This window comes from Calypte anna, chromosome 2 (genome assembly GCF_003957555.1).
Source record: "Calypte anna isolate BGI_N300 chromosome 2, bCalAnn1_v1.p, whole genome shotgun sequence".
Lineage (NCBI taxonomy): Eukaryota > Metazoa > Chordata > Aves > Apodiformes > Trochilidae > Calypte > Calypte anna.
Window position 1 is genome coordinate 123,116,787 of NC_044245.1, and position 27,919 is coordinate 123,144,705.

Here is a 27,919-nt window from a genome sequence, read left to right on the forward strand (position 1 = left end):
CCTGTGCTCATGGTAAAGAGCAAAGAATTCCACTGTCAAACTCTCATGTATGAAATAACTCAAAGTTGGCCCCTTCTGTAATAAAATTTCAGCAGTGAACAAACAGGTGGAAAAGAATACCAGATTGGAAGCAAGTGCACTAGAAAAAAAATCAGTGCCAGACTGACTTAGAAAACACCTCAGGATGTACAAGGCTGCCACAGGTTGTACATGTCAAATTTTGTATGTTCCTTAGGAGGAGTTCATTAACCAGTAAAATAGGCAAAGTGACAGCACATGGCTGCTGAACATTTTGCATTCTTCATGTCAGTTTAGGGGACTTGGATTTTTAACTAAATGAAAACATCTATTCATGTGATACTAAATATTTTGGGTAAAAAAAGAAATCTTATAAACATTAAAGACAGAGCACAACAGAATTTCCATTCCTTTGCCCTCTCATGACTAAACTATTTTTTTCCAAATATGTGACATCTGACAAACGATTACAAGAATATTCAATAAGGTGTCAAGACTTTATTGAGTTCACTCAGTATCTATGAGGATTCATGTAGAATATATAAAAAAAAAGTTCCTTTTTAATTTTAATTTTCAACAGAAGTACAGTAAGTTTTCTTGTGTCTTGTTACAGCATCCTCATTCATTTTCATGCAGACAATTTTTTGGTACAAAGACAAAAATAACTCAGACCAAAAGCTGAGTAATTGTAGGAAATCACCGAGGTAAGAAATGTCTCTTCCTAATAATATTTTTATCCTTCTACTAGACAAGGCATTGAACATTTTTTTTTCTCTGCAATGGAGAAGACAGGTGTTTTGTCCATAGATTTATTTCACCAGGAAGGTTTAATACAGTTCTGCATAAAGGTCATTGTATGTACAGCCTGAAGTACAAAGCTCCCTTTGAAAACTCCAGCACAAAGACACTGCATATTGACAACATTAAACAACGATGTGGGTGGTATAGGGAGAAAAAAAGATTAAAACAAAACAGCATTCTTCCTATTGGAAAAGCAGAATAAAACAAGGCACTTTCAGTAAATAAGTGATGAACAGAAACAAGCTGCATTAAAGATTCCACAGAGCTGATCTAGAGCACTGTAAAAAAATTCTGCAGTAATTAACAAGTAAAATACAAAAAGGCACTACATAATCCTCTCCCTGCAACTCCCCTTTCTCAACCAATTAGCCAACTGAACTTGGCACAATGGAGTCTTAATTATAAAGTGCATCTCCTGTCTTAATACATTTTGAAAAATAGGATATACACCATAGGTTGCAAAGTCCCTATGTGTGCAATATATTGAAACAAAAATACATTGCAACTAGATTCCATCTAGTTATGAACTGTGCAGGAAAAAATATGGCTTCTTTACAAGTCTTAAATCGTCTCCATATAATCTGGAATAATTTTAAACAAACATGAATGTATTCGCAAGTTGGTAAGAGGTAGTGTTCCAAGTAAAAGGCAAACTCTCCGACTTTACTGTTACATGGGTATTTAGCAAAGGTATCCCAGATTTTAAAAGCAGCACTACCAAACAAAAAGCATTACAGGCATGCTATCTTGGGATGAAAATACACAGTGTTTTGGGGGTCTCAGATTAGATCCTTCAGCAAAAATGACCATTTCTTTTTTTAAAATGTCCATCTATAATCCCATTTCAGAAGTCTTTTCTCTTGGTACTATAAGTTTTCCTAGTGCATTGCATTAAAATGTCCAGAGAAATATTCTTAAAGTTTACAATATAAAAACAACACGTCCTACACTCCTATTAAACCTAAGATGAGTCCATTCTTACTTCAACAAGCATTAATTTATGGCTGTAAGAATATGAAAACATAAATACCAAACAGATGAACACATCAAGTGTGTCACAGCAGTGGCAACATATGACATGCTAGTTAGGTATGTCTGGTGACTTCACGTGTTTTTGTCACCCTGCTAGGAAAGTCAGCCAAATCATCTTTGTACACTACTGAAACTTGAGCTGATTTTAGCCCTTCTTAGACTTTAATATATTAAATATATAAAGGCTAGATAAAAACTGATATCAAAGCAGCACTGGGTATATTTCTTACGTTAATAATTTGTAAGGATTTATGTAAACATTCAATATGTGCATTCTTGCTCTTTGCTGCAAATTCTTCACAGCTGCTCTTTGCCCTCACTCACAAAGTTATGTCCCAGACATGAACCTTTTCCAGGTAACAGCAGCTGCTACTGATCTACTCCTCATCAGCAGTGTAGGCTACTTCAGCAACTTCAATTTCTGGTGCAGACTTTTCAGCCAAAGAGCCAGTCCAGCATGCCTCATGGTTCTCTTTATCTGAGCTGGAACAACAGATCAATAGGCTTTGTCAAATGGAAACAAATACAATTCTCCAAAGTCATTTCATGCCTGCAAACTACAAAACATTTACATAATTAACTTATAACTAACGCCTGATCTAAAACTACCTATCCTGAGAGTCTTCATGAAATATGAGATAGCTACAGGGGTACAATAAAATGACAAATTCTTCAGCTGTTCAGAATTCATGCAGGACCAAACCTTTAAAAACATACTTTACAAAAACCTAAAATATATTATAAGCAAAATAATTGTATTTACCAGCTGTCCTCAGCCAAGGTACCCTGGTCTGCTTCTACTGCAGAAGACTCCACCTCACCACTGCACTCACTTTCTTCTCCTGACATCTGACGAGTCATTTTTCCTAAAGATAAATCCCTACAACAAATAAGAACAGAGTACCACAAATCCATACAGCAAACATTCATATGTTTGGTTCATTTGAAACCTTGCAGTTTCTGGGAACCCAATCTCACTCCTACGTGTCCCATTTCTTTCATCACTAGATTTGCAGGGCTTGCACTGGATAGTTACTTAAACAGTTTATTTACTCCAGCTGCTTATTCCCAAACTAAATTCAGTCCTCTGGGTGCATCACAATTTAGCAGCTTTACAAAATTCCCAGAGGAGTGATTATGACTTGAGGTAAGACATTACAAGCAGGAACCCAAGCTGTACACATTTTGCCAAAATGGCAGAATTATAATCAAAACACAGTCAAAAGGAAGACAGGCAGGGTGATAAAAAGATTTCCCAGGTTTCTCAGTGCAACTTCAGAGACACATACTAAGTTTCAGAGCAATACATTTTCCCATAAATGATAGAGAGACATGTAGTAATTTTGTCTTAAGAGCAATGTGAGTTGGCAGTCTGACAAGCCTGGCTAGAAATGTCAATATGTTAATGTAAAATTATTAAAAAACCTTGCATCCCAAGTACTTCTCTGTGTGGAAAACATAAATAATTTAGCGTTGAAAGCTGCCACTTGAATTGGAAAAAAAGCTTGTGAACAAGTTTGTGCTGAAAGGGATACTACTGTATTTCTCCTTTTTAAATTAACTACTATTGTTTCCATAGTTTTGTTTTAATGGATGCATTTTAAGTAATACCTCAGCAATATTCCCTAACATGATTACTGGCCTACAGTTGGGCCAAATCCAGCATGATAGGTAAAGGATTCCGAGTCCAATTGTCCTCTACTATCTCGCATGTTTTGAGTACCTGACCTTTAGAGTGTAAAGGCAGAAGATGTTTAATTCTTGTTGGACCATCAGATCAAAATTCCATTTCAACATGGTGAGAGACCCATTTCCTTCAGCTTCAACTACAACAAGATAAGCTGAGTTTCTTGTCAAACAGAGAAAGCTTATTTCAAATGAACTTTCTTGCCTTCATAAGTAAATGACAAACTAAATATGGTATTCAGATCAGAATTTTCAATAAGCCATAACAATTCCATTTAAATCCTTTTCCAGACATAGCCTTCTAACTTACATCACTCAAGCCTTCTATCCAAAGATGTGATTTGTTGCTCAGCCTGGGTATGTTAAGACTCTACAACCCAAGAAGTAAACAACTTCCAAAGGGAACACAGGAATTTATCCCTTTGCTAAGGAAGCCCCACAATGACTGACTCAGCAAGTCTAGTGGGACACTGAACAGCCCAACTCCAACTCACTTAAGCCTGATACAAAATTTAGCACACAGACACCATAAATATTATTATAAAATATTTTTTCCACCATTTTTTCCTTAGATTTAAACAGACAATCTGCAGCATCATTCTGGGCATTTCAGAACAAATTAAAGACATTAAGACAGGCATATAATTGCTTGATCACTATGCTCTGTCAAAGCCTTGAGTACAGATAGAATTTTAACTCGAAGCAATTTCCCCACTGCTCTCATCTCTAGCAGGGCATTTCACATATCCAGCATCTCAAAAGCAGAAGAGAATCTTTGCCTTATCTTTACAGGGCTTAAAGGATTAGGAAACATAATCTTAGTTACTTTAGAGGGAAAAAGATGGGCAAACACTTTCTCAGTCACTTGTACTGAACAACTGCTTGTTAGCCAACATATGAGAAAGAACCTACTGAAAATATTGGTCACGTGGGAAAAAATGTTTCAAAGAATACATTTAAAGCTCTTGCTTGTAACTATATAGAAAAAAAAATTCCAACCCATAAAATTTCTACATACCTAATTCTTCTTTCAATAGCATCTATATGGAGCTGCTTTTCACTTAGCAATTTCTTCAGTGATTCAACCTCCCTTTGTTTTTCAAGCAGTTCTTTTTGTAGACGGTAGTTTGTTTCCTCCAGAGTTTCACAGAAAGCCTAAAAGACAAGTTCATCTTCCATTTAGCTTCAGTGGATTGCCTTTATTGATTTTTGGTTTGGTTTGATTTGTTTTTTTCTATCTGTAACAGAATGGTAGCTGCTTTGCTTTGTATTGATTACCATAAAGAGCTACATAAAATAATTGAAAAAAAAGTTCTGTCCTTAATGCCACAATGCCACTTTGCTTTGAAGAATGGATTTATTACACTGAACTCAATGCAAATACTTTACTGCATCATTTGTCTTGCAAACACTTCAGAAAGAGGTTTCTCTTTGGTGCTTAGTCTCTAATTTTCAACCATTTTGCCTGCACTGAACTGCCTACTTGTCTTTCCCCTCATATAAGATTTGCTCTCACATGACTTGGAAGTCAAAGTATCTAATTATTCCTAGAGTCCTAAGAATACTTGGATGTTCTCTGAATATTTCCATGTTCTTCCCTGACCCAGGATAAAGACAAACTTGTGCAAAACCTGCTGCTGTGCAAAAATTGCTGTTACATATAGGACAACCATGAGGGCCACAAGACCAGTGGAAAAACATTTTCAAAAATCTCAATGAAACACTAAGAATTTTAACTGTTCTAACTATTCAACCCTGGTAAGTATGTTGTGTTACTCTGCTGAGCAATGTGAAGAGCAAACGTAGGATGCAACATCCATTGAATGCAGGAAGCGACTGAAGCGTTGGCACAGAGCCTGCTGATCTATTACTGGAAAGTCTAACAGCAGTAATGTGCAATTCTGATTTAATAATTCACATGTTCTCACTAAATAAGCAGTGAGAAACAGGTAGGAGGCCTTCTTGGCTTAACATAACATGCAACTAATCACTAATTCATGGAATCCTCTAAATAAAAAATTATTACAAGAGCTGAGTTAAGACCGATGCTGTTAAGATACTTTTCTAGAGGATACTATTCCTTGGTTTAATTGAAGCAGAATTTTCAACTTTAAAATGCTAAGTTACAATTCAAACAAATGTAGTGTTCTCAAACAAATAACCATCTTAGGGTTTTTTTACACTGATTTTTAATGTGTTTTACCAACTCATGTAACAAATTTATGATAGCTGACAGGCACTGAAGACCAATCATCAGTTAAGCCACAGCTTTATTCGCATCTACTAGAGCTGAGGATATGTGGCATCCATTCTTCACATAGCATTTTCACTTTAGCAATCATTCCAATTAAACAGTCATCCTGTTTTATCCAAGGCAGTCAAGTGAATTCCAGTGTATTTTGTAAAACTGTTCAGGGCTTCTGGTACCCTTGCTGAAAACTGGCTGTTAGGAATTTAATTAAGCTGTATTTTTTGTACCTTTAGATGTATGCATATGCAAATTCCCTATTCACAGAATAGCAAAAAATATTCCATATGCTAGAATTGTTTCATTGTACTATATGAGAACTGGAAAAAGCCTTTTGGAAAAACTCATCTCTAGTTGCAATCTGTGCATCAGGTACCCAAGAAAAGGAACCCGCTCTTCATAACTAAGAAAACATCAACATATTCTAAAGGATGCTGTAATAGCAGAAAGGTGAACTGCAGCTGAGAAAGATCTATCAGGGAATTGTCTGTAACCAGGTATCTTTTTCCTTGAAGAGCTGAACACCTGGAGTCTGGCACAGTTCCAGTGCCCAGGATGGGACCAATTTTCCCTGTAAATTTTGAAAGGGCAACAGAATTAAGCCAGATGGAAGAAAGCTTTGTTTCCTCCTTCAGTAGAACATGAAACACTGATGTATAGGAAAGGATCTGCAAAAACAATTAGCAAGGATATGACAAAAATAGATTAGTGCATATTTTGCCTACATTTCTGTAATTAAATTTCTGAAAGGCCAAATTCATTTCTAGTGAGGGAAGTATCTGTACCCCTTCTGAAAAAGAAATACCTTTTGTCAAAATCTTCTTGAACTGTAATAACACACATGAACCAAAGAGAAGCTGTTATTTTTTTCCATCATAAGGAAAAGAGTAACAGAAGTAGAGTTTTTATTGCTGTTGGCGGTTGGTTGGTTTGTTTGTTTTCACCCCTATGCTTTGTATGACAACAGAAAGGCAAAACAAAAGTGATTTTTGAGATGCCTTCATAAAAATGAAGTCCAGAAATTACTTGTCCTGTAATGGGGCATTATTTAGGAAAAAAGAAAAGAAAGGGAGGTAAGGATGTAGATGATCCTTGATATGCAGGAGTTCAGAATCCTAACAGGTAGAAGGAACAGGGCAAAAAAGTAGGATCACAGCTACGGGTTTCAGGTGAACAGACTTCAGTCTCTTCAGAAATCTGCATGGAAAAAAGAATGCATGGGAAACCACCTGGAAGAGAAAAGCAGTCCAGAAGACCTAGTAGATATTCATTGATCAACACTCTCAAGCTCAGTTAAGGTCCAGCTCAACAAGCAGACAGAAAGCACAGGATGCAGGGAGGCCTTCATGGACAAGAAAGGAAATCCTACTAGAACTCGGACATTAAAAACAAGTGTACTATCAGTGGAAGCACAGACAGGTTACTCAGGAGTAGAGGGTTCCTGTCTGATCTTACAGGGACAGGGTTAATAAAGTCAAGGCCAACCAGGAGATGAATCTGGCAAGGCATGTGAAAGGAAACAAGAAAGGATTCTGCACGTATGTAAGCAACAAAAGGATGACCAGGAAAACTATGGACCTGCTGAACAGGTGAGAGAACTTGTGACAAACCACACTGAAAAGGTTTAAGGTACCTGATGCCACCTTTGCCAGTCTTGATTGGTAAGACCAGTGTTTAGGAATCACAGACCTCTGCCACCAGAAGGAAAGACAAGGAAGGGCAAAACAAAGTTACCCTCAGTGGAGAAGGATCAGGTGAGGGAGGACTTATCCAGATTGCACATACATAAGTACATGATGCTTGACAGGTTGCACCCATAAATGCTGAGGTATCTGGCTGGTTTCATGCTTCTTGTCCACCAGGACCTTAGGTCTCATGATTTAAAGATCATAATCAAAGGTAATTAAGAGACTTGAGGAGGAAGAGAAAGCTGTGACTCTTCAGTATGGAGAAGAGAAGGCTCAGGGTGATTTTATCAAGATTTAAACATCGATAGGAGGGAATGAAGAAGAGGGAGACAAATTGTTCTCAGTGGTGACCACTGACAGGATAAGAGACAATGAGCATAAATAAAACACCAGGAAATTCAATCAGAACACGTGGAAACACTTTTTTACTGATAAAACACTAGAGCAAGTTGCACAGAGAGGTTGTGAAGTCTCTGTAGAATATTTAAAACCTGACTGGACACGGTCCTGAGCCAAGTGCAGTAGCTGAACTTGCTTGAGTAGGATGGTGGGACTAGATGACCTCAAGAGGTCTCTTTCAACCTCTATCACTCTGCAAGAAGGCAGGGCAGCCCTTAGAGACCAGAATTTTATAGCAGCTGTCTCTAAAAACTTTACAGAAATGGTTAACAGCCAAAACTACAATGGCACTGCTATTTCAGTAGTTGGTCTTAATCCCTCTGGTGGAAGACTATAACCCTGAGACTTTGACAATACAAATGATCAAGATCTCTATGAAGAAGGCACTTAAATTTCTTATGTAATTACCTGAATGATGCCTGTACTCTTTACTAATTTTAAGCAACTTAAATAGATATAATTAGAAGTGATTGTACAGAAATAAAATGAAGCTCATAACAACAAAAACCATACCAAATCCTCAAGATGCACATAGTGATGTAACAAGAGCCAAAGCACTCCCAATTTACATGCAAAACAAACTGGTAAATGTAAATTTAGTTGAAGAAGAATCCCACAACATTTGAAATGTCTACAGTATTAACAATGAATGTGTTATTGCAAACCATGTTGATGTTCTATACAGCAAGAAAATTGAGACAACCTGTTCTAGACAGACACGAAACAGCTCTGCATGCCAGTGAAATCTACTTCTACATTTCATAGCAAGAACATTTTACTACTGCAAGACAGACTGCATACACATTGTGGTGTGCTGAATGTAAACTTACAAAAACTCTTATTGTCCGGTAGTGGCCTTAAAACCAAAATTCATCCACTGGTCATAAAGGGCAAAAGGAAAGTGATTATATCTTGGGACAGTAATGATGTACAGCAGTCAAATATTACCAGTGTGCACCAATAATCAGACTATGCAAGTTTTAGAAATACACCCATTTGCAAATTTTTGTGAAAGAACAGAAATAAAAATGTTTCACTCCATACCATTCAATGAGTATTACATTATTCTAACAATTACTGCCTTTCACATTCTGTTTTTATCATATAAAATGACAAAACCTTACCCTGCTCTCTTCCAGACTGTCAAAAGGACCCGGAGGATCATCCAGACAAAGGAATTCCCTCACTGCAATACTTTATCAAATAAAAGAGAGATAATTAGGTACAAACCTCCATCAATGCTTAAAGAAATACTTGCCTTGTGTGGTCACATTTAAGGGCCACAAATATCTATTTACTCCCAAGAATTCAAAAAAATGTTACCAAACTATGACATCTCAGTTGTATGTGTCAACCAGGGACAGTATTTAAAATATGACTTAAATTGCACAAGCAAGTTAACTTAGAAAATAATTTTTTTATATCTTAATAGAATGTGTTGCTATATGACAACCAACAAGCAGGTTTATAACTTCAGTATTGAAGAGCCTTGAAAAATTCTGGTGAAAAATATGTCCTAAAAGATGGATGAAAAAGCATGCTGCTAAAATCCATTCACAGATCCCTTCAGGAAGTATCAGTGGAACCAAGCATGGCTACTAAAACACCCATTTATGGCTCCACTGTGCTATGACAGATACACAATATATATTTTTATATATGTATAAAATAGTAGGTTATAAAACAGTCAGAAGTGACAAGGTTAATGTGGCATGGATGAAGTACATAGCATCTCTAAACATACATTTCAAATTAATAAATTAATGCCTTTAACTTAAAACTGTGTAGAATTGTGTAACAATTGTCACCTGTCTCAGTGCAATGTTTTGCAAAGGTCAGAAGAAGGAATTCTCAGGTGCTATTCTGTGGTTTATTAGAATATTTTGAACATCTTGGTTATTCTATATTCCAAGTTTAGATTACTTTTCACAGAACTCTTCAACAACTTCAAACATGTCCTTTCACTCATATTTCTAAGACCTTGCTGCTCTGCTGTATTCATTCTTCTATAAATAGCTTCCAATCAGAATAATGTACTCACAATTTATTAGCAAATAGTAACTTATCAGCAATTATGTTTGCACTCACTACTATAGATCTTTAAATCATCTCCTATCTGCAACAAAAGCACAAAAATAAAAGATGTGAATTCAAACTAATTTCCCATCTCTTCCTTCCACTTATGTCCCCTCGTAATCCTGGAGGGAACAGTCAGTGACCTGCTGAGCCACTTGGATCCTCACAAGTCTATGGGACCAGACAGGATCCACCCCAGGGTGATGAGGGAGCTGGGGAAGAGCTCTCCAAGCCGCTCTCCATCATTTACCAACAGTCCTGGCTTACCGGGGAGGTCCCAGATGATTGGAAGTTGGGGAATGTCACACCAATCCATAAAAAGGGACAAAAGGAAGACCCAGGACACTCCAGGCCCGTTAGTCTGACCTCAGTGCCTGGCAGGGTTATGGAGCAGATCATCCTCAGTGCAATCACACAGCACCTACAGGCTGGACAGGGGATCAGACCCAGCCAGCACGGGGTTAGGAAGGGCGGGTCCTGTCTGACCAACCTGATCTCCTTTTATGATCGGGTGACCCGCCTGGTGGATGAGGGGAAGGCGGTGGATGGAGTCTGCCTGGACTTCAGCAAAACCTTTGAAATTGTCCCCCATGGCATTTTCCTGGAAAAGCTGTGCTGGGTCAGGAACTGCTGGAGGGCTGGGCCCAGAGAGTGGTGCTGAACGGTGCTGATCCAATTGGCGGACACTCATCAGTGGTGTCCCCTGGGCCCAGTTCTGTTTATTATCTTCACTGATGATTTGGATGAGGGGATTGAGTCCGTCATTAGCAAATTTGCAGATGACATTAAGCTGGGGGGGGGGAGTGTGGATCACCTGGAAGGCAGGAGGGCTCTGCAGAGGGACCTGGACAGACTGGAGAGTTGGGCTGATTCCAACTGGATGAGGTTCAACAAGGCCAAGTGCGAGGTCCTGCACTTTGGCCACAACAACCCCATGGGGAGCTCCAGGATTGGCACAGAGGGGCTGAGAGCAGCCAGGCAGAAAGAGACCTGGGAGTCTGAATTGACAGGAAGCTGAACATGAGCCAGCAGTGTGCCCAGGTGGCCAAGAAGGCCAATGGCATCCTGGCCTGTATCAGGAACAGTGTGGCCAACAGGTCCAGGGATGTGACTCTGACCCTGTACTCAGCACTGGTGAGGCCACACCTCGAGTCCTGTGTCCAGTTCTGGGCCCCTCAGTTCAGGAAGGAGATTGAGGTGCTAGAGCGGGTCCAGAGAAGAGCAAGGAGGCTGTGAAGGGATCCAGCACAAGTCCTGTGAGGAAGGGCTGAGGGAGCTGGGGGTGTTCAGTATGGAGAAGAGGAGGCTCAGGGGAGACCTCATCACTCTCTACAACTCCCTGAAAGGAGGGTGTAGCTAGGGGGGGTCGGTCTCTTCTCCCACGCAGCTATCAATAAGACAAGAGGGCATGGACTTAAGCTCTGCCAGGGGAGGTTTAGGTTAGATATTAGGAGAAAATTCTTTACAGAGAGGGTGATCAGGCATTGGAATGGGCTGCCCAGGGAGGTGGTGGATTCTCTGTCCCTGGAGGTTTTTTAAGATGACACTGGATGTGGCACTCAGTGCCATGGTCTGGTGACCACAGTGGTAGTGGGTGATCTCAGAGGTCCTTTCCAACGTGGCTGATTCTGTGAGTAAAATGGATATGTCCAGAAGAATAAATGTGCAAAAATACCTGATGTATATATATATCATCTACTTACATCAGGTCAAACCCAATTTTTTTTTTTTGTTTTACCTACAGCAGCTGACCGAAAACTGTACCTTTTCCTAGAAGTTTTCAAAACTTCTTGAAAGTTGTAGATTCATTATTTTATGTTGGGAGGACATCATAGAATCACAGAAAGATTTGGATTGGAAGGGATGTTAAAGATCATTTAGTTCCAACCCCCTGAATGGGCAGGGACACCTTCCACTAGACCATTTTGCTCAAGGCCCCATCCAACCTGGCCTTGAACACTTCCAGGGAGCAGGCAGCCACAACTTCCTTGGGCAACCTGTTCTAGTGTCTCACCACCCTCACAGGAAAGAATTTTTTCCTAATGTCTAACCTAAATCTCCCCTCTTCCAGTTTTAAACTATTTCCCCTTGTCCTCTCAACTACACACCCATGTAAAAAGCCCTACCCCAGCTTTCTTGTAGGTCAAGAAACCTCAAAGTCACAGGCGACTGAAAACATTAATTTGCTATCTAGAATATGTACCTGACGACATAAACATTCATTTGAAGCTTAACTTTAGGCTTTGAGAGTCCACTTTGCTCTTGGCTCTCTGCTCCACATGTTACACCTCTTCCTTTGCTTTAACAAGTAACAGGAGAAAATTCTGCCTTCAAAGTATCACAGAAATGTTCTCAATCATGTCACAGATATTGCTGTGTGTGGCTTCTTTCTTTGCTCCTCTGCTGGCTGACATCTTTCTCAAGAGGGGCAGCAAGGCCAGCAGACACAGCACTAAGAAGGGCAGCAAGGGATAGTGCTGCACATGGGATCCCTGAGAAGGCTCAAGCATCTGGCTGAGTTCCTCTGCTCAACCTCCTTCTTACACAGGGTGGAGACAGACAAGAGCTGTGTCATTTATTTAAAGCCAGATGACACTTCTGTTTAGCAGGTTAAACTTCTTTCTCCCATTTCACCGGTTATATGAAATTTTCTTGAACACATGAAATTTCGTGGATGGGTGTCAATTTTATCTTTCACTGAACTTCCAATGCAAGGCAAAATAAAATATAGCCTCTAAATTTAGTTACCTGTACACCATCCTACATTCTATCTTTAAAATATTTTCTGAATTTGGCTTTCTTAAAAAATACGTATACCGAATGAGAATTCCTATCACTTAAGGGCAACCTTCCTGCTGTCAATTTGTCTCAATGATAAAAGAGAAATAAAAGAGATTTCTCCACAATGCAAAAAAGCTTTTGGTGTGACCCAAGCAGTTTGAATTATTTGCAAAATCGCAGAAGTAGATGGTGAACTTTTAAGGAAGACGGAGGGTCAGATGCTCACCACTGCTCACACAGGGTGCAAATATTAATTTCAAATAACAGTAACTTCTATTTTCTGATAATGGGGTAGAAAATAAGACAGATCAAATCTCCCAGTTTTAATCCCTTCCTGAGGAATCCAGACCTTACAGAGATCCAAACATTAGAACATAAGCCATACCAACAACAGGTTATAAAGCTTATTAAACAACTTGATCTTCATGGAGGGCCTTACTGAGTCAGTTTTCTTTAAAATCACATTTCAGTTAACAATCTCTTCAAAATACAAACTGATTACACAAACATGTAAATTCTATTTTGTATCTGATGAGAGATGTGGTCTAAAAGTTATGCTTTGCAGGGCTTTTTTGGCCTTGGGACAAAGACTGCATTGCCCAATACGGACCATCATCAAGGTACAAAAAACAAGCCAGCTGAAACACCAAGCTAGATGCAACAACATGAAACAGTCTTCATATCAAGCAGATAAAAAGTCCACCCAGCTCACAAGTCTGTCTCCAGCAGCATAACACTAGCACTATTTAGAAACACAGTTTCTTTTTGAAACTATGTAATCTTTCTGTCTCTGACATTTCACAACCAGATTTCACAACTCGGTAAAACATATATCGAGATGACCATGAATCACCAAAAATATTAATATTCTTTACTCACCTTCCCTATCCCCTCAATGATTTCATATGCCCTGTTTAGCCATCCCTTCCCCAAGACACACTGAAGAGAAGAGGACTCTTCTTGCAGGGAAGTTTGTCCGTAGCTTTCTATGTTCTTGCCTTCTCTGTGCTTCTAATAAGCACTCTTTTGAAACCAACAGCTGAGTTTTAGCACTGGACTATGTGGAAGGGTGATTCGGATCCCCACAGCAGTAACTTTTTTTCCTTTTAAGTTCACTCATTCAACACTTTCTATGCAACTTTTGGACTATTACTGAATACTTAACCAATTCAGAAAACTGTATTAATACCAATAGTTTTTTTCAGGTTGTAAAAGAAATGAATGTATGATTTTGTATCTTTGGGCCTACAGTCATTTTACACAGCTCATGACATGAAATTTTGTTAGTCACTCAGTGACTTGGGATCCTTCTACAGTAATTCATTATGTCACTACCTCTTGACATTCTGAACATCAGTTCATAAATGTGATTCAACACTCCATCTGTAATACGCTACATTTCCATCAATCCTCTTCACCTTTCAACCAGTTTCTATGACCTCCCACATAACTACTTGTAAGATACATTTTCATCCACAAAAGACAAAACTGCCTTTCCAAGTATTATTTTTATTTACCTGCTCACCAATTTGAGTTTTTTGTTACAAGCAGTGCCAACAGTCAGACTTACTGATCTCTAGTTTCCAGGCTCGAGAGTCAAATGCCACATAAAAATGTGCCAAATATAATAATAGCTATTCTACTATAAAGTAAAGTAAGTAGCATTATATGGTCCACACCACAGCTCAATTTTACATTTTAGTTCCTTAAAAATTCTTGAGGGAATGCTGTTTCGTCTAGATGATTTATTATTCTTAATTTTTAATGATGTTTCAGATGAAGGCAGTTCCTCATACTCATTACTCAAAGAAACCCTGGTACAGCCACCTCAAAATTTTCTTATTTCTGGCATTTGAAAAGATTTTTAGAACTAACTGCTCTGCCTCTATCAATTTGCTTACTAAAACTCTCTTTTGGCTTGTATGAAAAAGATCTTTACATTTAATTTACCAGAATTATGTTCTACCTGTCTTCCAGATCTGGTAGAATCTTCTACTTTGTATGAAAGATGATACTGTTCAAAGAGACTTTGTTGCTTAAACACATTAGGTTTTTTAGACTCTTCTTAAGCCTATTTTTATTTGTGGTTTACATTTACTTATGTAAAGCAATCTGTAAAGGTAGTTCTATTACTACCACGCCATGTAAATTTACACCTTTTGTTTAATACACATTTTAAAAACTAAACACCTAATACAGTACCTACTTTCATTATGAAAGCCTAAACATTCAATCTTAATGTAAATTAACACTGTATCAATTCTGTGCTCAGCATAGTTTAGGAGTAAACATGGAAGTAGTCTAGCATTTCAAATATTACAGCTTCTAGTTAGCAGTTAACCATGTACAAGTCAAAATATTGCAATACCTCTTTTTGGTGAGGTTAAGATGGGATTAATCTATAGGTCACCAAGTAATGCAATTAAAAACAAAATGCATAACCTGTATGCTATTGAAATTCCTTGCTACACTGCTCCAAGATATACTGCTAGACTCTAGAAACTATACAAGGACTAAGCAAAGTGTAACCACGTACCAGTTAGCAATATCCTTGTGAGCTACTAAATTCTGAAGGAATGCCTGTAGTCCCAGCTGTCGATCTTCCAGGAAGTCAGGGTTATAATTATCCTTGAACCAGCGCTTCGGTGGAAGGGCCAAGCGAAACCCCGGAAACATATCTTTTAGCTGAAATAGAAATCAAAGCCAAATGAAGAAAACCAAGGAAAAAAGTCTTGATGAAATACTGGATTTGACACAGGCACTGACTTAACTCAGAATATGGGATCTTTGTCTTCTGTTAAGGTCAAGTACAAGGTAAGTTTCAACCACAAGCTCAACTGAAATTATATCATGAATTGTGGACACAGTGCTATCACTTGCTGTGCTGCATTACACAAGCAAATGACCTCTTGGTTTTACCACGTAAAAACAGGAATGAAAAAAACTGCTTTGTAATTTAATGCCTCTGAGTCTTCTACTTAATGCCTTTGAGTCAGTAAATAAAATTGTATGTAAGTAAGAAGTACAAGTAAGTATTGTTTCTTCTAAAGCACTGTGATAATAAGTACTGTGTATAAATAAAATATTTAAAAAACAACTACAGACCTACAACTGCAACTCAACTTTTTAGTGGGGCTAGCAGAATGAATTACAACACATGCATGAGATACTTCCAGTAAAAAGCATCTCCTTGTACACCCATGAATGGATGCATGAGGGGCATGGATGCCCCTCAAACCCTAGTACTAACACACAAAACTGCATTTCTGAGTTATTTAAACACTAATGGGGTATAGTCAATACTAAAACTATCTAGAATTTTTTTCTGAATTAAAAAATGAAATATGCAAGTGAATGGAAGCATAAAATTATGTAACAATGGACCTGTCCAATGCATTTTTTCTATAATATGCATGAAGATTAGAAAAAGAAAAAAAATGTTCATGAAAACCAATATTTTGAAGTCTTTTCTCAGAAGATATTCTTGACAGAAAAAATCTTGAAGGATTTACATCCAAAAGGAAAAGCAAAGGGATTTTACAAAAAATTATGTTCTCCCACCTGCCCATCAGGGATGTACTCCACACATCTAATATATTATATAAATGTTCCAGGGACAGGGATTTCAGAATCTGCTTTGAAAACTCTTTAGCACTCAGTGCTAACATAGCTGCAAAACAGTTCTTCAGTAGATGCCTTGATCCTTGCATGACAAAATTTAAGCCTTTTGACAATAAGCTTTACTTATTTAACTAACCTTTATGGACTCTTTTCTTTACTGCTAACTCTTTCAGCAGATTAAGTTTTTAAAGTTAAAAAGAGATACTGTACCTTAGCTAAAACCTCTCCCAAACAGTTTAAAGGAAGAACCATGCAAGTGGATGATCCTCCCTCATCTAAGTACCATTTCAAAGCACAAGGGCACTTTTTTATCACAAGCATTGTATATTCAGAGACCAGTGTAACTATTGGTTTGTTATTTATAGAGTAGTTTATTGTCAAAGCTTTGCTTTTGCTTTTTATTTCTGTGTTTAATTATTTAAGTATATGTTTTCCTCTTACTGAATTTCATTTTGACATTAGATTCTTCTTAATATTTAATTTTTTTTTGTCATCTGAAGTTCCTCCATCTCTTATCATTAATACCGTATAAGTAAGCATCCTCTTTGCTCCAGAATCCTTTTAAAGTTAATGCAATAATTAATAGATCTGAACCCAGAAAAGATAACAAAATGAGTCCCTGTATTAGTTGTACAGAGGACCACAGATAAATATTCCTCAGAAAGCTTTCCAGCCACACATACTGCTACCTAATGGTAATTTCACTGGTTATGTAGATCACGTAATATATTTCTGAAGAAAGAGTAGGAGTATGCCTACCCACAGACTACTTTTGCAGACCAAGAAAGTATGAGAAAGCTAACTCTTGTCAGCAGCACAGTCCTCAGGCATTCTTTCTTTAACACTCCTTAGACACAGTGGGAAAAACTGTGGATCAGACAAGTTATGGTGGCTGTCATAGCTTGCTTGGGTCAAGCATCTTTTCTACATGTCTGTCCTCTCCATCATCACATGATAGATTATGCATCTCACATGAGGCACAGCCTCAGAGAGGAACAGTTAACTTCTTGGTTCTGAAATCCGTCCCTTTCATTTAACATCTCTGCAGATAGTGACCGATTATTCAGTTCAGCTGGCATTTAACACAAGGTTGCTAATGCCATTTTAGAGAATGAGTATTTTTCATGCTGGATTTCTAGGAGATGGGGGTACAGAAAATCCTGAAAATGGCATGTGACTTCATATCTATATCTGCCATTAGAAACAGGGAATTGCAAGAGTTGCACAATGCCTTGTGAATCACTAATGTGTGCATATAACCTTTTACTCTTCAGTTTCTAAGAGATCATGCTTCTTATCATACAGAAATGCCAGCTCCAGGAACTGAAGTGAAACTGAAACCAAAATTCCGAAGCTTACATAATATTACAGAATAGTAACAAAATAAAAGCTTAGATGCACCCTGAAAGATGAAAAAGCTTCAGTCAGTAACAAGAAGGAAAAATAAAATTCCTCCTTTTTAACAGAAATACTAATATCTATAAATTGTGCTAAAAGTTGAGCATTTCTGTCAAAGATTTGACTCTAAAGACTTGTAAAATCTAGATATCTATTCTGCAATGAGTACCTGTGTATTTTGATTTTTCAAACTACTGACAACCACACCAAAAGACAATGCATGTAAGCCATTTCTTGGCCTGCATCTGACATAGCTGGTCAAAATGCAAACTGCTCTATGAACTGACTTCTGAAATTTGAGTTGGAATCCCCAGAACACCATAATCTCATAAGTAGTCAGGCTTTTGCCAAAATTAAAGCATTTCATAATTAGGAAAGACTAAATAAAAACCAAGAAGTTTCTGAACAATGAAATCTATAAGCTAATTCATATTTACCCAAGTATGGTTTTAGACTGCACGGGTGTTTTAAAGGTAGCCTGAAAGATTAAAGAGGTCAAATCAAGAACCCAGAAAAATATGTAAGTTCAAGTCTGTGTTCAAATTGCATCAGAATTAAATTATTTGACTAGTCACATTGATCCAAGAAGAAGAAAATGTATACCCAAACCCCTTACTTTAGGTAAAAGGAGCATTTAACAAGTTACAAATTTGAACTCAAAAAAAACAAAACAGAAGAAAATGTGCTAAAATTGCAGTGAAAGCTTATTCTCTGGAGTGGGCAGTAGGACTTGATCTTGAAGGTCTTTTCCAACTGAGGTGATTCTGTGACACAGAAAACGGTAATGCTGTTTTTCCACTTCTATACTTTTATAGAAACAATGGGAAATGGGATAGCCAAATACTATTTACCAATTCAAAACCATTATGCTTTTTAGACAAACATTTTGTGTTTTAAAACGCTCTAAAAATATTAAGTTGCTGACCTGGTGGAACTCCTATTTACTTGGTGTCTCTGTGTTCAGCTTTAAAGATCCAACACAGTATTTCACAGTTAACTTCAAAGACAAAGACAGCTGAAGACTGACCAACATACATGACCAACAACTTAAGCTCACAATACTTACATTTTATCATGAAAAAAGCACAGTTTGTTGCATTTCAGAGGGCTGAATAATTATTGGATCATTCCTGCAAAGAATACAGTCCCCTAGTTCTATTCCCATGCAAGGAATACAACTATTAGAATTCATTTCTTTTATCACAAAGATCAGAAATAAATATAAAGTATGAAGCATGCCAACAGATGAAGAAATACCTTTTTTGCAGTAGCTGTAGTTATTTTATCTCTGAAAAAAATGAGGGATCACAGGTTTTTCATTCATTAATGTTGTATGTGCTTTGTATGCAGTAAAACCAAGAAAAAATAAAAGGGACAAAAATGTGAGATAAGAAAGTGGAACATGTAGGAGCCAGCTGAGAACTTTGCCACTGTATAATTCTCACCTTATCGTTAAGCCTGGAGAAGTCAGTGTACCTTCTGAAAACCACCCAACTTTCTTCTGGAGTTCTTTTTACCAGTATTTTGTATACCTGTGTGGAAAAAAGCAGAATCAGAAAAACATGCAGAATTTTAGGCTGCATTGTCTGGAAGGCTGGTTCTATCCTCTTTTTCTTAATGAAGCAAAACTAATGGATAAATTTTAGTTTTTTTAAACTCCATGTAAGAATTATTAGTACAAACAATATCAATTAATTTCAGTTTCTGTAAATCCTGGATATATTAAACAATTTTATGTTCACAGGAAACAGTTTGTGAAACTGCACCTGGATTTCTTCTTCAGCAAAAACCAAATCTCAGCTAGCAAAGAGGTAAGTGAAGTATGTTTTGTTCTACTTTAACTTTTGCCGAATTACAGCTTTACTCATCAATCCTTGAGGCCAACCTGTTTTTACCATGACTTTAACAATCAGTAACTGAGTGTTACAGTGTATTAAAATGTCGCATCTGACTTACAAAGAAAAGTGATGCAGGATAAAAAGAACATCCCACCTTGGTTCCATTTGTTTTAAACATTACATTTTGTCTTTCCGTGTGACAATTTGTCTAGATAACTGCATCAGAATTATTAGACTGAAGTAGCGGATCCTTTGAATCAAGATTTAGCAATGCAACAGCATGGGAATACTATTCTTCTATTAAAAAAAAAATTAAAAATTACTGTCTAGGAGGAGTGATACTCAAAAGCCTGAACACAATGCATCTAATAACACAATTTCAACTGGGAAATATTCAGTAGTGTCTAGTAAGGAAGGGCTCTCATGCCACAACATTATGTTTTCCAGTGTAAGTGAAAAGAGCCTCTGTAATTGTAGAGGCTTACCCAGTCTAGGTGTTCTCCAGTTAAAAAAAAAAAAAGAAAAAAGTTATTTTTAGAATCATAGTGATCAACAATCCTTATAGGCATTTAAATTAATTCTATATAAATAATTTTCTAATCTATTACATAGTAAAAATCTTTTCCAGTATTTCAAGTTCTCACAGCAGGTTGTCTTGGCTGATAATTTTTTCTTGTTGCAGTCCCAGCATGTGGTAACTCCAGTACTAGCCAATTTCTGTTCATGTGTGAGATTGTTTTTTGCATTTTTGCATACTATATCAACTTGCTGATAGTTACACAAACTACAGGTGACTAGGGTGCAAATTAAAACAATTTTTCAGCAAGTATTTCTCTAATCTACTTTTTAAACAGAACCCCACTTTCAAGCAGCAGCATCTATGGAAGTTATGGACTGTGGTAGGGGCAATATTTCAGTCATTAACAAAAAGCTATTAGCTTTCAAAATTCACACCCCTGTGAAGTAACATTAAAATGTTACCTTGCATTTTATGTGTAAACGTTTGTACAAATGTTTCAGCTTCTTTGTCATACCAAAAGCATAAACAGTTTTATTTTAAAAAAACTGTGAAGGCTCTTTGCTAGTACACAGTAAAACATTGAAAATGAAGCTTTGGAATATCCTTGCTAATTTACTTGCTGATCAGTATTGGTTTTTTTATTTTATTTGTAGAGATGTTGCTTACAAGTGCAGGTAAAAAAAAAAATCCAGATACTCTAACCCTGATGTTGAATGCTTTCCATGTAAATAACAGTCAACTTAAAAAAAAAAAGTCTTAAAAAAAATTATGTTTGTAAAAAGAACAATAAGCTCAAGACTGCTCACCAAAACCCACAGAAACAAAAGCTCAATTTGAAATAATTATCTTTGGTTTTCTTGCCAAACTTGGGAAAAAAATTTTTTTCAATTAAGAATTAAAAAAACCCCTTCATTATTAATAAACAAGAAAAACAAGATAACTACAAAACCAACTGTCAGTTCCCTCACACTAGGTTTTGGGGAAAAACTAAAAATTAATTCAACAAACTCAAGTGATTCCAGTCAATCCCAAATTACCTTACTCAATACAAAATAATCAATGAAAATAGACCAATATTTAGTAACAATCTCGGTCTGATTCAGCATCTTATTATGACTTCTAGTTGGTTTAAAAAAAGCACTAACTGAACACTGCAGGGCTGCCAACTCATTGAGACCAACTGCTAGAAACAGAGACATTCTTCATCAGTCTTCTTTCTCTCATAAGCTTCAGCAGCCACCTACTCCAACATGCACAAACATTTAACTCTTGAAGTCAGTACATTATGAAGGTTAAGTAATTCAGATTCATATTTTTGGGAACTATGGCATGCTGACAAAGAGTAAAAAAAATGTCAGTAATTGAGTGTCATCTCTTTTACAGATTATTTCAATTTACTTTCCACTGCCTTCCATCTCACTGATTTTGCATTGCCCAACCAAATTTTCTAGCACTAATTACACGCTGGTTTTAATGCACAATAGCAAGCTTATTTCCAACATGCAACTGAAAACAAAGTTAATTACATGCTTTCAGAAACAAACACAGCAACAAAAGTGAATTTAGAACATTCAAAAATGCAACCAATCATATTAATGATGAAGACAGTTTCATTTGTACTGTAACATGGCCTCCTACATATAATTACAACTTTGACCCCTTATTTTAAATTCAGTGGAAAATATCTACCATGCACACTGGAACATGCCTCTGCATACCTTCAGAGTAACTCTGTCGACCTAAAAATACTAATTATTGTTCTAGTTTTGAAGGTATTATTTTAAAGGAATCTTGATCTACATGTAAAAAAAATTTGGCTCTTATGCTAACATCCATGAAGATGTTAAAACTGAAAAACTCATGACAAGCTGTAATTCCCAATTAAAAGTAGCATTATTTAATTCTCTGCATTGATCGTTTTACTAGTATTTGAAATTCATGAGAGCATTTGCTTCCACATTTTTCTAATACAAACAAGTATGAGAAAAATTAGTCTGCTATTTCCTCCTCCTTACCTATTCATGATTAATGTTACTCTCCTGAAGTAACATACTAATTAGTAACCAACAACTTACATTAGTCCCACAAGCGTTGCTGAATTATCTCAAAGAAATGTTTCAACAACATCCACAGAAACAAATGCCTTAATATATTTATAGCATGTAAAAAACTGAATCACCAGCTACAGTACATTTTGAGAAAAATCAATGAAAATCAGATAAGCTGGTGTTCTGTCATGAGCTGCTGTATACACGACATCTAACTGCTCTTTTCAGAACAGATTTCTTCTTACTAGAAACTAAACTCAGCAATTCAAGAAGTTGTAATCTATAGGTAGGCACTTGAATTCAAATGCTGCACGTTACTTATGTCTGTAAAAGGAAAATATCAAGGCATCTTAGAATTAATTTAAAAGACTACATTTTAGTTAAGACATTTAACTATCCAGAACTTCTACGAGTTCAATTTCACAAGAAATTGTCACTTTGCAAGGAATTTCTAACTTTTCCAGCAGACTTTGATAGCTGAAGTAGAACAAATCCTTCTACCCCACATACACGATTACAGAAATACTACTTCTGAGTCTAAATTTTCCCACTTGTGTAACAGGAAGGATATTTTCCTGTCAGATGGCAGTACTTTAAAGCTAAATTCATCTTTGTAAAGTACTCCAACATCCCTGAAAGGCAGGATTAACTATTGGAAAAAAAAAAAAAAAAAAAAAAAAGGCTCATTAAATTGTTATTTTGTGATTATAGGAGGAACTATACTATCCCCAAAACTTACAGTGAATTTTGCCCTTTCCTCCATCACCTCATAACCCAGTATAGTAGGCGTGGATGGTCGATCTTCCCAACTCCTGGAATCTGCATTCTGCTCTATTTCTTCTACAGGCTGAGTGCAGTACTCTATGGATGTATCCATACCTGTAAATTTAGTCCTAACAAGTGGACTACTACATACAGATGACATAGAATCAATCTGGTCAGATGTGCTCATCTTTTTAAAACTATCAATTGTAGAGTCCTCCAGCTGTCCTTTTGAGGAGCTGGAACTTGTTGAGATGCTCCCAAAAGAAGAACTTCTTTGGCTTCTGTTTGTAAAGCTGGATGATGAATTTCCGATAGGAATAGGGACGGGAACATACGGTGTTGCCATCCTTCATAAACAAAACCTGCAGTTTTTGGGTCCAGAAGTTTAAGGTTCATTCACTGTATAAGCCATGTTTTCTCTTCTTTTAAGAACAGTATCTGCAGTAAAGAACAGAAAATGTTGTTTTTAAATGAAAGCAACACTATGACAGCTTTGAAAACATCTCCATCAGAGTGAGATGGTACATAGCTGTAGTGATGGTTACACTTTTTTTTAACAGGGAATTTGACTTCATATAAAATGCTGGACAGCTTTACAGCTATCAAAATTAAAAAGACAGAAAGCTAAAGACTACTTAAAACGACAAACTTTTTATTTATGACATAAGTACTACACTTTGTTTTATTGAAAAAGCAGCAACTTTTAGGCATATAAGAAGCTGGTATAGTTTTAGTGGCTGTTTAATAAACCAGTACAAAAGCTTTTCTCAGAATTGGTTCTGTTAAGATAGCTAGTGCAGACCACATGAGCCAAGCATGCATGCAACAATATACACAACACAAATCAAAAGAAAACAGTTAACAACTTAGGTGAAAACCATATTTGCATACATTACATATTTACTGAAGCATAATGAATCAGTTTTCAAAGCAAAATGTTTCTTCAAAACAACTCTGTGCCATATAATGCAGACTTTTGTAATTATGTTAACTGGGCACATTTTCAGTAGCGTGAATGGGAGCAATTAAATTTTACAAGCACACACATCAAAACCAGTGTTGCAATAGCAAGTAGTTTTACATTCCTGCAGATTAAAATGGAAAAAACAAGTTTAGGGAAAAACAATTTTAATAAGAGACTTGATTATTTCTTTTTTGAGAAAACCATTTCAAGACAAGATTAATCTTGTGTGCATGTGTATACATTCTAAAAAAAGCAAAAGAAAATTAGGACATCAGTATCCAACTGCCAAGAAAGCACTATCTACTCCTTCTAAAAGCATACCCAGAGTTCTTACAAGGTGCAAATTAGATCCCACCTCTTTGGATAAATCGGATTTCAGTCATTACCCATTTTACCCAAGAGTTTACCAATCAACCATGAAGCTAGAGGCAGCTCTGAAATGGGAAATCACCAACCTGAGTCATGTTATATATATATATATATATATATATAAATATGTAAGCATTTTATATATATATAACGTTATACATAAAAATATAATATATATAACACGTGTAATACGTATACATTATAGCTATAACACACACAGATGTGTATATATATATAAAAATCAATCACCTACAGGAGCAAAATCTAAATTAGTTTCTTAATTGCCAGGGTGAAGCGATGCTTGCATTCTCTTGCTCTAAATGAATCTTAGCATACATGAATAAAGAAATAAATATGAGTGACACAGCACCAACAAGTAAAGTGCTCTTAAAGGAATTCCTAAAGTGAAGAAAAACTAAACTTTATCGTCTCAGTTACACAGGGGAATCTTCACACATTGTGCATGTCAGAAACCTCAGGGAATTTGACCAAAAAGAACAATTTCAAACTGACAGTGTCTCCAAAGGAGCACCTCTGCTTCACTGTGGGGTGAGGATGGACACTCCGCAGCATCCAAGGAAGCAGAAAGGTCAGTATCATAAACCCCTGGTGATCGACTTTGCTGGTCAGGTGAAGGATCTGAACAGCAGCTTCTATTGCAGCATAGTCCTGTGCTTGGTTTTGTGACTTAATTCCACATGTCAGGCAGATGACCTGCTTCAGGCTCATGTAATTTGAAAGAGGCAAGTCACACCTGTCATGGAGACAAGATCTCCTGTAACTAGACTAAGATTTAAATCCCTTTTTTCTGAGTAAGTATGCTTGCTGCCGCAAATAAAAATAATATATATTTTTACAACTGGTAGGAATATGGGGACATTAAGTACTCTCTGGTAGATTTCATCTAGCAATATTTTTGTCTGTACAAAATACCAAGCAAGGAACTCCTCTTTCCCTTACCACTTAGGTGACTCTTCTGTTACCAGTAGAAGAAACTGTGAGCACCCCCTTACAGAATGCTCCACACAGCTATGCTCCTGAGAGGTGGGGGCTTAAATACCTAAGAACAGAAGAACCCAATTGAGTCTGGGTTTGCAAAAACATCAAAGGATCTGTAAATTAAAGAAGGAACTCTGTCACTCTTGAGAGTACTTGTGAACAGTGTCTTTTAAAGAAGAAAATGCCAGTCAAGAACTCCAATATCTATGCTGCATGTGCTTCACCAGATTTTCTCAGACAATTTGTAATTCAGCACCATTGACCAAATGCTTATTAGAATCTGGACAGCATTAGGTGTGCTCCCAGGGTGCATTTTCTGGTATAGTTTTTTTTGTATGCTGCAAGACCACCCCAAATTGTGAGCTAACACACATATAAATGTTGACAAGCACAATATTTACTTCAAAAGGACAATCTTGACTCAAAATAACACAGCAAACACACTCATAGATAAACAAATGAGACTGAATCTATCGGTACCTCACTGATTTCTAGTACCTTTGCATCTTTGTTTTCTTGAATAAATATATTACTCATAAATACATATGCATATATGCAAATCCATCTTAAATTGTAAAAGCACAAAAACTTCCAAGGATCTAAAACTTTTATACGCTATAGAATGCAATCAGGTTTCAAACTGCAATAGGGTTTAATTTGGATTTTATGAAGGCTAAGCACTAGAGAAAGAATACAATGCTCAAATGAGGGTCACAGCCAAGCTTTGTTCTAATAATACATAAGTTTACTGCTAATTCATGTATTACAAGGAACAGAAAATAATTTGATGAAAAAACCTTTTAGCAAAACTGTCTTATTCCTTGCTTACATCATCAGTGCAGCAAGAAGATTTAGGAGCACAGCCCAAAAGCTATCCAAGCTTCTCCAAGTACTGGTCTTGCATGTCTCGGTGCTAAACCAATAGAATCATCGCACCACACAAACTTTCTAAACAAACAGATGGCTCACAACACCCAAGAGATAATCGAGCAAATATACCCACTTTCTTGTTTAGATGGTTTTTTTTAGTAATTTTTTTTTTCTTGTTAAGAACTCGCATTCAGTTTGTTTTCCAACTGGAAGTTAAGAAAGGTGTTAAGAATGACAATGGTAAACTGATTCAAAACAAAACAAAACCAAAACCAACAAACATTTGCTGGAAGTACCAACCTGCTAGATCTGAAACAGGACGGGACAGAGTCCCAGGCACCCTACCGTCACATGCTGCAGAACAGCGTGACGCCAACTTACCCTACCGGGTGTTTACAGCAGCCACCTCCCTTTTTGCGGTGAAGCAAATAGGCTGTAATAAAACCACTTAAAAAGGGTTTGCCTCCAGCTTGCAGCTATCGCAATTCCAAACCCTTTTAAGCTAATGGTTTGCATGTTCAGTGAGAAACATGTAAGCCACACGATTCAAGGATAATTGATTAGAAACAAAACAATCCTTACTTAACAGTTCTAATTGGATTTAGAAGACTTTCAGCTATGCAATACTATTTGTGATCTGGTTGCATACATTACGTCTCTGGACAAGGCAGTCAGCCTAACCTCTGCTGTACAGGATTTAAGCACTACTATGGAAAGCCAGCTGAAGAACCAGGGGATTATTTAACACAGGTAATTTGCTAGGTTGTTTTTTTGCAAAGCATTTTTTAAAAATCAGTCATTTAAATTATTTTGTGCAGACTTCGACCAAGTTCCTTACCAACGTAATTCACCTCTTTAGCAACTCAGAATTAGGGCCTATTTATCACACCTCACATAAACACACACACAGAGCGGGACCATTCCTCATCCAAAGAACCTGTTATCGAATTAGTTACTGAAAATTACACCCCCCCACCCCCTGCAATTCCTCAGTGGGACGCGCGTACGGTGCCTACCTCTCTCTCTCTGTGATTTAATGGTTCTGAAACAGATGAAAACCAAGGACAATCTGTAGCTATCGTTCAGTCAGCCACCAGCGACCGGCACGGCCTGAGGCGGAGGGAACCGGCGGCGGACGCGGGACGGACAGAGCCTCCAGAGCGCTGCGGCCACGCCGCCGTCCGTCAGGGCGGGCCAGGTGCTGGGCAAGGCCCTGGGAAGGACGCGGCTCCCGGCGCCTCCGGGCCGTCACGCCCGCAGAACGCACCGCTTTTACGCCACTCCCGGAGCGGCCGCCCAGCCGGCGGTACCGGAGGGGCTGACGCCGCGCAGTTGCACAACCTCGCCCGATCGCAAGGCTTGTGGCACCGGCAGGTCCCACGGGAGCGCCGGCTGAGGAAACACCTCTGAGCTCAGCCGCCGCTTCTCACCCTCACACCGCCCCGCCGAAAGGGATGTCCGGCCCCGACGGTCGCGCCCCAGCCCTCGCGGCGGCCCAACCGCCGGCGGTGCTCCCCAGCGGCGGGGCCGGCGAAACCGCCCGCGGCCACCTCCGCACAGGTGCGCGGGAGCTGCGCCACCGGCCGGCGCAGCGGGGGCCAGGACGGACCGGCCCTGCTCGGGACGGGTCGGGCGGCCCAGGACTCCGCTCCCCCCCAGCTCTCACTCCCCACCGCCTGCTCCCCTCGCTCCACACAGCCCCTCCGCCGCTCGCCCCTTCCCGTCTGCCGGACGGGTGCCCCCTCTCACCTTCCCGCCGCACCGCCCACCACTCTCCGCCGCGCCGCCACCGGGGCCG

At 38.0% G+C, this 27,919-nt stretch overlaps 1 protein-coding gene across 4 annotated transcripts; it reads right to left on the reverse strand.

Moving 5' to 3' along the window:
* Nucleotides 1–813: 813 nt before the first annotated feature.
* On the reverse strand, nt 814–27,919 carry SNX16 (sorting nexin 16). 4 transcript variants are annotated; one of them, XM_030446313.1, is made up of 8 exons: nt 27,871–27,919; nt 22,894–23,357; nt 19,194–19,280; nt 15,266–15,414; nt 8,997–9,066; nt 4,556–4,692; nt 2,615–2,731; nt 814–2,334 (listed from the first exon to the last, which is right to left on the reverse strand). In XM_030446313.1, the coding sequence occupies exons 2-8, from the start codon at nt 23,263–23,265 to the stop codon at nt 2,229–2,231; spliced, it is 1,038 nt and encodes a 345-aa protein (XP_030302173.1). In that variant the 5' UTR covers nt 23,266–23,357; nt 27,871–27,919; the 3' UTR covers nt 814–2,228. The 4 variants fall into 4 exon arrangements, with proteins under 4 accessions (XP_030302173.1, XP_030302174.1, XP_030302175.1 ...); XM_030446314.1 differs by lacking the exon at nt 27,871–27,919 and adding an exon at nt 27,138–27,433; XM_030446315.1 differs by lacking the exon at nt 27,871–27,919 and adding an exon at nt 25,213–25,343.